Genomic DNA, 9,714 nt, shown 5'->3' on the forward strand with positions numbered 1-9,714 from the left:
AGGGGCGCCTGGGTGGCTCAGTTGATTAAGTGTCTGACTTCAGCTCAGGTCATGATTCTTGAGTTTGAGCCCCACATCGGGCTCTGTGCTGACAGCTCAGAGCCTGGAGGCTGCTTCAGATTCTGTCTCCCTCTCTCTCTGCCCCTCCCCTGCTCATGCTCTGTCTCTCAAAAATAAATAAATGTTTAAAAAAGAATTAAAAAGGGGCGCCTGGGTGGCGCAGTCGGTTAAGCGTCCGACTTCAGCCAGGTCACGATCTCGCGGTCCGTGAGTTCGAGCCCCGCGTCGGGCTCTGGGCTGATGGCTCAGAGCCTGGAGCCTGTTTCCGATTCTGTGTCTCCCTCTCTCTCTGCCCCTCCCCCGTTCATGCTCTGTCTCTCTCTGTCCCAAAAATAAAAATAAACGTTGAAAAAAAAAAAAAGAATTAAAAAGAAAAAAGAGGGGCGCCTGAGTGGCTCAGTGGTCGAGCGTCCGACTTCGGCTCAAGTCATGATCTCACAGTTCGTGGGTTCGAGTCCCGTATCAGGCTCTGTGCTGACTGCTTGCTCAGAGCCTGGAGACTGCTTCGGATTCTGTGTCTCCTTCTCTCTCTGCCCCTCCCCTTCTCACACTTTGTCTCACTCTGTTTCTCAAAAATAAATAAATGTAAAAAAAAAAAATTAGAAGAAAAGAGAGGCAGAAAGGCAGAGGGAGAAATAGAATCTCAAGCAGGTTTCACACTCAGCATGGAGCCCGATGCATGACCCAAGCTGAAATCAAGAGTCAATTGCTCAACTGACTGAGCCACCTGGGTGCCCCCCTCCTTCCATTTCTAAAGGAATGGCACCAAAAAGAACATGGCCTTTAGAGTCAACTCTGGAATTGAACCCCAGCCTTTACAATTCTTTCTGAAGCTGAAAAGGCAGGGATAACATGACCTACCTTGCAGGGTTGTTGGGAGGAACAAATGGTAGCCACTGAGGTAGGGCCTCAGTGAGTGTTAAGCTGAGCGCTTGCTCCTTGCTCAAACCTTTATGCAGCACCTTGCTGGGGACCAATCACATTGCCTGGTGCTGCTCTTTCTCTGCTGGCTTGGAAACTCAAATTCAGGGATTCTCTCTAAACCCCTACCTGTCCCAAGGGCTGGCTGTGCCAACATTGACAGTCTTTTAAAGGGAGCATGATGCCAGCTCTGCCACTTACTGGCTATGCAGTCTTGGGCAGTTTGACCCATCTCTGCCTCAGTTTCCTCATCTGAAAAGTAGAGGATAATTGGATTCCCCGCTTCATAGCACTGTTGGAAGTATTACACAGATTAAAACATGTAATGCACTTACAGCTGTGCCTGACACATACTAGAGGCGTTTGCTAGTGTCAACCTGCCCTTTGTTTCTCTACCAAATGCTGCCTTTCACCTGGGGAAATGGAGGAGGCATACATAAAAGCCAATCCATTGGTCTTGGCAGTCTATTTATTCTCCTCGTGCAAGTCTTGGGTAAAAAGAGGTAGTCTCCCTACTTTCCAATTCCCTACCACGAAGACCATGTTTCCAGGAAACCTCCTGGGCCTCTTCTAACCGCTAGATGGCCAAGCTACAGGGTGATTATTTCCTTAGGCAAGCTAACAGCAAACACTTCAGCCCTCTAATATGGTATTTCCTGGGGCTGGAATATCAACAGGAAGTCCTGTGGGGAAGATCTCTGCCAAAACACTCATTCCCAGGAAGGGATTGGTAAACTGACAAATTTGCCCAGCCCTGTACAACATCCTGCAACCTCCACATGCGCCCCTGTGGCAGGCCTCACCACAGGCAGGTCGCTGCTGACCCAGTTCTTTTCTACTGGGTTCTTGAGCCAAGGAGCCCAGATGTGAACCTACGTGAGAAAAACAGACAGACAAAAATTTGCTCTTACAAAAGTTGGGCCATTTATTGGCATTAGGAAAGCATTCCTTTAGGCACGGGTGGGTCCCTGAATACTAATCTCACCCATTTTATGAAAACTTGAGACCAGACTCTCCATCGTCTGTACATAGCTTAATCACAAAACAAGAGCAAGTACTCGAATTAAACAGGTTTAACCAAACTGTCCTGCTACAAGATAATAAAGGGAAAGCTAGGGGGAGGGGAGGGGCTCAAAGTTCCTTCGCACTACAATGTTTCAGGTACATAATCTAACAATTCCGCAGTGCAGCACAAAACCGCTTCCCATTGTCTCTTAAATCAGTAATGTAATTATCAATAGTCCAAGGGCCAAGAAAAGTTTATGGAAAACGGCCGTACCCTTTGGCTCTGTGCGTGACCTGCTGCTGAGGGACAAAGTTCTTAAGAACCAACGACTTGGCCGATACACTCTTGGGGCAAGCGCCCTCACAGAATCTCAAGCATCAGGTCTCAGCTTTCCCATCCTCGAAAGGCAGGGACGATCGGCTAGGCCTCCAGATCGAAGTCATCGCGCTCCTCATTGTACTCCAGCACGTGCCGCTTGATCTTGGACGAGTCTACCCAGGTGACAAAGTCCTCCATGCTGCGTGTGACAAGGAAGGCGGGGTCAGTGACCACGTCGGGGCCCACGCGCACGTGGCCCTGTTCCACGAAGGCCACGGCGGCCTGGAGGTGCTGCGCCATGCGCAGCTTCAAGAGCACGGTGGGCAGTCGGCGGCGGCAGAAGGACGAGGCCGTGACGAAGTCGCAGAGCTCGAGCGAGCCGCGCGTGGGCACCAGGCCGAGAGCATACAACTTGTCCAGCAGCGCGGCCGAGGCGCGCACGCGAAACGGGTCGCGCTCGGGTAGGTCGCGCAGGCGCCGCGCCAACTCACGCACAGCCCGGCTCAGCTGGTTGTAGCGCGTGTAGTCCTCCCGCCGCTGCAGCCGATAACGCCGCAACACGCGCAGCTCGTGTAGGTTGTGGTCAGTGACCTCCCAGTTCAGGAAGTCCACCTGCTTCAGCAGCTTCTGCTCGTGGAACTTAAGCTTCCGCACCATGATGGCGGCTCCCGGTGCCGCAAGACCCGAAGCTAAAAGCACAGACAGTGGCCGCGCGGCTTCCGCTTGGGATCCCGAAGTGCAGGCCGCCCTGGGGGCCCTGGGCCAATGAAAGAAAGGCTCAAGGCCACGCCCTTGATTTCCATTGGTCAGAGTGTAGCCACGCCCCATGCATCTATCTCGCGTTTCTTCTTTTCTCGTTGGCTGAAGCCGAGTGGGAGAAGTACTGAAGAAAGGCCGGAGGTGGGGCAGCGGGCCGGGGGCGACACAGCGAGGTGTTTTTGGTTTTGTTTTTTGTTTTAAATTTCCACGAGGTCTTAAGTTACCAGAAATATATCCCCTAGTGCGGTAATCATTTCTTCTCATTCAGGCCGATGCCCTTAGGGACTCTCGGGAGTGTCTGCCCATAGAAGCTGAGGAAGCCAGTCCTGGGGAAGACGGGTGACTGCTGCGCCTGTTTGATGGGGTTTACCGTGCTAATTCATCGTCGGGTTCCTCCCACCTGGTGGGAAGTTTTCCGGATCCGGCGGACGGGAGACCGGCTGGGTAATTGCGGTCGCTCGCTACCGCCAGGTAGCCCCCAGGAGGGCGGGTGGATCCTCCCGGTCAAGTGGGGCTGAATGCAGGCGAACCTATAAAATACTGATTTCCGGGCCGCTTCTTTATACGCACTGATCGGGATCTATACGGGAGCCTCTTTGAAATATGTATTGTTAGTAGGGATGTCGGGTGGTTCAAAAAACCCAGCAAGTCTGAGAAATTCGGATATTAAGTACAAAACCAACTCCTTAGTTGAGCTCAAAGAATAAGCCTGATAGGGTGGATTTCCGTCACCCTCAGTACTGGTCACCCAGTACTGAGTTTAATAAATTTAACGCTGTTATGGCTAGTTATATCTGTAAGGTACAGTTGAGTGTAGCGCTGCAGGACTAACCTTTTTATTTGCCCAGGCCTTTGACGCCACCTAGCTTCTTCGTTGATTATTTTATTTTGTATAGTTTTCATTGTCCTTTTAATACTTGACATGTGGAAAATAATATATGTAACACGTGTAAGTTACAAACTATAATGAATACTTATGAACCCAATAGCCGGTTTAAGAAAACATCATCAGGACTATTTCATCTACCTATTCCAGCCACTCCTCCAGCCAGAGGTAATGGTATTTATTCTGAATTCTGTGTTTATTTTTGCTTTTTGTTTAAAAAGAAAAAGTAGTTTTATCATTATACATGCATCTCTAAATACATTGAGAACCTTCTTACTCAGAGTGTAGCCAGTGGACTAGCAAAGAGCTTGTTGGACATGCAGTCTCATTCCTGACCTACAGAATCAAAATCTGCATTTAACAAGATCCCCAGGTAATGTGTGTATACACACTGATTTTGCAGATGTGATTAAATTAATGATTTTGAGATGGTGAGAATATACTCAATTATCTGGATGGGTCCCATGTTATCATAAGGGTCCTTATAAGTGAAAGAGGAAGACTGAAGAGGCAGAGATGGGATGATGAAAGCAGAAGTCTGAGTGATGTGATAGCGGGTTTTAAAGATGAAAGGGAGCCAAGATCAGGGGACTGTGGGCAGCCTCTAGAAGCTGGAAAAGGCAAGGAAACGAATTTTTCCTTAGAGCCTCATGAAGGAACATGGCGCTGCTGACACTTGAGATCCAGTGAGATCCAGTTTGGATTTCTGTAAAGCCATAAGTTTGGGTTGCTTTAAGCCACTAAGTTTGTTGTAAATTGTTACAACTGCAATAGAAAACAAATACAGATTGTTTTTTTTTTCTAATTGATTTGAAGATGTTCTTTATGTGTTATGGATATTAATCCTTAGCCAGTTATATAAGGAACAAATATCTTCTCCCAGTTTGTAGTGTGTCCCCACCCTTTATATTCCCCCAGGCCTCATTCACTTCCATCCTCAATTCTTGCTCAGCATGTCTGCAGTAGGACTCTTGGTTAACTTCCTTCTCCCAGACAATAAACAAAATAAAAAATAAACTATATGTTTTAGCAAGTGATAAGCGCTATGAAACAAAATTGAGCAGGCTGTAGGAGAGCTTGGGGTGAGGAAGAGCTGTAATTTTAAATAGGGCATGTCAGGATAGGTCTTACTGAGAAGGTGATATTTTATAGGGATTTAGCCATGTGGATATCTAGTGGAAGAGTATGTCAGAAAGAGGAAACAGGGCAAATGCCTTGAGACAGGCATGTGCCTGACATGTCGGAAGAGGAGTAACAAAGCCATCCTGGCTGGAGCAGAATGGGCTAGGGAGGGGAGGAAAGGGGGTTCAGATAACAGGTTCATAGGCCTTTGCCTAAGTAAGTACTTTGCTTTTTATGTTTGTGAGATGAGGACACTGAATGGTTTTGAGCAGAGGATTGACATAGAACATATTTTAAATGGATCACTCTGACTGCCATGTTGATAATAGACTGTCAGGAGGCAGAGGTGGAAACAGAGATTGGTTGGACACTGTTGCAGTGATCTGGGTGAGAAAGATGGTGGTTGGGACCAGGAGAGCAGCAGTGAGATGTTGATGTGAGAGGAGACCCAGGATGTGGAGAGTCAAGGATGGCTCCAATTTTGGCCCGAGAAAGTGGAAGAAACTACTCATTACTTGAGATGGGGAAGGCTGCCAAGTAGAACAGGTTTGGGGGGCAATATCCAATATTGCTTGGGACATGTTGGGTTGGAGGTGTCTGTTAGACATCCCAGGGATGTCAAGGAGAAAGACATTTGAGTCTGGAATTCTAGAGAAAGGCCTAGGTTGGAGATTAAAAAATTGAGGTGTTATTGGCAGATAGATGGTGTATCAAGCCAGGGCAAGGTCATCAAAGAAATGAAGATGATAGAAAAGACAAGAGGAGCACTTTCTGTAGTCACTCTAGTTTTAAGAATTATTGGAGGGGCGCCTGGGTGGCTCAGGCAGTTGAGCATCTGACTCTTGATTTCCGCTCAGGTCTTGGAGTTCGTGAGTTTGAGCCCCACATTGGGCCCTGTGCTGACAGTGTGGAGCCTGCTCAGGATTCTGTCTCTCCCTCTCTGTCTGCCCCTCCTCTGCTCTCTAAATAAAAAATAAATAAGTAAATAAGAGAATTGTTGGAGAGAGGATAAACCGGTGAGGTAGAAGGAAAACATGGAGAGTATGGTCTCCATAATGCAAGTGAAGAAAGTATATCCAGAGGGAAGGAGTGATCAACCTGGTCCAATGCTACTGAAAGGTTGAGTTAGAGGGGAACTGAGAATAACTATTAGGTCATTGATGACTTTGACCTTGACAAGAATAGTTTCAGTGGAGTGTGAGGGTGAAAGACTGCCTAGAGGGGTTTAAGAAGAGAAAAGGAGGAGAGAAATTATAGGCAGTTAGTACAGATAGCTATTTTGAGGAACTTTGCTCAGGCACGCAAAGAGAAATGGGGCAGTAGCTGGTGGGGGAAGTAGAATTGAGAATCTATTTTTTGAAGATGTGGGTTGACTCTTTCCTCAATACTCACAGCTTGTTGGAGGCCATGCCAGTCTATTCTACCTCCATGAACTCCCAGATTTACTTCTCCCTAGCCCAGCACCCTTGCACTGTCAGGCTCTCGTCATCTCTTGTCTGCTTTGCCACTGTGTAGTCCAATGTACTCCTGCTGCCACCAGCTCAACCTGGAAACCACTGTTGCAGCTCTGTCTTACTGACTCTTTCCTAAAAGGGGAACGTTGGGTGCTTGGAGGGGGAATGGATGCTGCTTGCCGAGCTTGAATCAGGGTCCCGGCAGGAAAGAGAGAACACACTCCAATTAGAATAATGTGAGAACTGAATAAAGGGACTTTGTCGTAAGGGAGTAGGCAGGGTGTAGGGAAACCACAAAGTGCAGTTTCCTGAGACTAGTAACTAGGGGTCTGCATTACCCTAGGCTTGAAGGTCACTGGAAGGAAGGGAATGGAAGATACCTATACTGGATGGAAATCTTTGTGAGCATCAAGAGAGTTTCCCCCAAGAACCTGGAAATAAGGGTGGTCCCTGAGAGTTAGAAAAACCCACCTAAAACAGGTGTGGGAGTAAATCCAAGATGGTTGGTCTGTGAATGTGTGACTGAGGTGTTTGGGAACCAACTAAAGACTAGGATCCTAGGTGGATGAGCAGACATCCCATTGATTGTATTAAGGGAGCTAATAAAGGTAAAATGTTTACAATGGTGTCTGGCACTAATGAAGTAGTTGCTGTTTTTAGGGCCAGCTTGAAGAGAGGCTATCTGAACCCAAGAGAGATCACAGGGAATCAGTATCCCAAAAGCAGCTGGGGGGAACATACTTCAGCTCTGGTTGTAGGAGAAACAGGATAACCTGAATCCTTAAGCTCAAGGCTGGCCCTATTGCGGGGGGACAATATCTCAATGTTTCTTGGCTGAAAAACTTGTTACACCATCCCCTCTTCAAGGGGTTTCTAGATTCACTGAGCTAACCTTCTGGTAACAGGGCTTTGTGAGGAGTGGCCCAAATTGCCTTGATCTACTGATGCAAAAATTCAGGTCTACCTGACAGTTGTATTTCTGTGCTGGTAACTATACTTACTGAGGTGAGCATTTGGTTATGTATATAATTGTCAAATCACTTTGTTGTACATCTGAAACTAATATATTGTATGTCAACCAAACTTTAATTACAAATAAAAATTAAAAAAAAAATTAATACCTGCCCTTCTGGGGTTTGTACATAAGCCTTTATTCAGGTCATATGGCAGCCCTGCATAGGGAATTGGATCTACTCACTGCACCAATGAAATTGGGTTTTGGAGCCAGAGGCCTGCAAATCTCACCCCTCAAAATAGCCGAAGGTGCCACATTTAACAGCTCCACCTTATGCCAATTAATCTGCAACAAGTAGGAAGACAGAATGGAAGGTCTAGCTAGAAGGGGTAGGCAAGTTTCCAGGGCACAGCCAGGAAGAGGAGTAGGGGCTGAAGCTTTTGTCTCACCTTAGGTACCTCCTCCTCCAGGAAGCCTTCCTTGATCCTTGCTCCACCCAGGCTGGGGTAGGTGCCCTCCTATGCACATTGCAGGGTACTTGTCACACTGGGTAGGGGAGTTATCTGTTTACTTGTCCCAACATATCTGAGCTTCTGGAATGTAAGGACAATGTCTTATTTGACTTTGGACATATCTGAGCTTCTGGAATGTAAGGACAATGTCTTATTTGACTTTGTATCCAGGAGGCCTGATACAGAACTGATTACTCAGTTAATGTTTTCTTGGATGCATGATTTAATGAACGAGACAGACACAGAATAGACGAATTAAGGACAAGAGGGTGGACTGTAAACCCTAGAGGGGGGACACAACCTACTGCCTCCTTGTGTTGTAATCCCCAGTGCCCAGGACAGTGCCTGTTAGTGCCCAAAGTGTTCTGGATGGGCCAACCAAGGGTCAAATCCCCCTTGCCTCTTCCTGGAAGCCTCCGCGGACCACCCCTCTCTCCTTGCTGCTGATGGCCTATAGGAAAAAATCCAGTCTGCGTAAAGCATCACGAAACTGGGTCTTGCCTAAACTTGTTCCCTGTTGCTACATATGTAGGGTCTTGTCTTTCCCTTTGAAGGAAGTCTCCCTTGTCAGCCTTGTCTGGCTAAGGTAGTAGGACCTGTAGCGGCCAGTATCCCAGGCCTCTAAGGCTTCTTCCCAGAGGACGCCGCTGACTCCGGGGCCCACTCTGGGTCCCCCTCCGGAGAACAATCCCTAGGCTGCCCCAAGGCCCAGTGTCGCCCAGCCTCGCGGGAGTGGGGGTGGGGGAGGCAGCGGAGTGGGAGGAGGCGTCGGCGGCGGGTCTCCCTCCTAGCCCTCTTCCTTAACCCCCAACCCCGGGTGTCGGCTCTGGCGCCCTCCTCGCAAGCTCGCACTTCGCAAACTTTCGGAGTTTTCCTCCAGTTGCGTCACGGAAAAGGCAAGAGGGTGACCGAGCCCAGAAGGCGAGGCGGCGGCGGCGGTGGCGGCGGCGGCGCGGAGCGGAGCTCGAGCCCTTCGGGCGCTAGGTGTTTCCCAGCGAGGGCGGACGGGCGGGGGTCTTGGGGGATCGCGGCCCCCTAGAGCGCTGGTCGCTGTCACCCTCCCACAGCCGGATCTGGGAGCGGGCGAGTGCGGGCGAGCGCCAGAGGGAAAGAAGCGAGGAGTAGGCGGGGGCCCCGGCGCCCGAGCCCCAGGCCGCGGGAGGGCGGAGCCGGGCCGTCCCTGCCCAGCCAGGACGCACGGAAGTGCTGTGGAGTTTGCCCAATTCCCCAGCCTGCTTTTCCTCCTTCCCTCCCTCTCCCCACCCCTCACCCCCCCCCCCCCCCCCGCCCTCGGCTATTCCCTCCTTTCTCCGGACGCCACCTCCTGGAATCCCTTTTTCTGTTGTTTTGGAGCTAGCTTCTCGCTGGCGGCGCAGAGGGACTGCGAGTGTTGGACGCGGAGGCGGGCTGGGGGCTCAGCCCGCCGCCCACCGGCCGGAGCCCGCGGGGCAGAGCGGAGGACGGACAGCGAGCCGGCCGGGCGCACCATCTGCTCCCCGCAGCGCACTCCCCAAACTCCTGTTGAGTGTGTGCGTGCACGCCAGGGTTGGGGGTCTGTACGACCTGCGCGCCGGGACCGGGTACCGCGGGGATTACCTTTGGACGAGGTCCGTGGACTCAGATCAGGGTCAGCTTCAGGCTCAGAAACTGCTGAGGAAATAGGCAAACAAAAGAGGCCACTCAGCTAGTGGCCAGAAGTCGCCAGAGCGCCTCGTCGCGCC

The 9,714-nt window shown here is 49.9% G+C and overlaps 2 protein-coding genes across 3 annotated transcripts in view; both read right to left on the bottom strand.

The window, feature by feature from the left end:
- SNUPN (snurportin 1) overlaps positions 1-9,713 on the bottom strand; it is a 36,074-nt gene extending 26,361 nt beyond the window's left edge. Inside the window, exon 1 of one of the 2 annotated variants that reach the window (XM_086711262.1) lies at positions 9,590-9,713. The gene's annotated coding sequence lies outside the window, so the exon portion shown is untranslated. The remainder of the gene's footprint in view (positions 1-9,589) is intronic. The other variant, XM_086711267.1, reaches the window with a different exon arrangement.
- On the bottom strand, positions 1,882-3,061 carry IMP3 (IMP U3 small nucleolar ribonucleoprotein 3). Its single transcript, XM_025919373.2, has one exon. It carries the CDS (start codon positions 2,960-2,962, stop codon positions 2,408-2,410), a length of 555 nt encoding a protein of 184 aa, XP_025775158.1. The 5' UTR covers positions 2,963-3,061; the 3' UTR covers positions 1,882-2,407.
- Position 9,714: the final 1 nt, after the last annotated feature.

The sequence above is a fragment of the Puma concolor genome, chromosome B3, assembly GCF_028749965.1.
Source record: "Puma concolor isolate L17-30 chromosome B3, mPumCon1.1.hap2, whole genome shotgun sequence".
Taxonomy (NCBI): domain Eukaryota; kingdom Metazoa; phylum Chordata; class Mammalia; order Carnivora; family Felidae; genus Puma; species Puma concolor.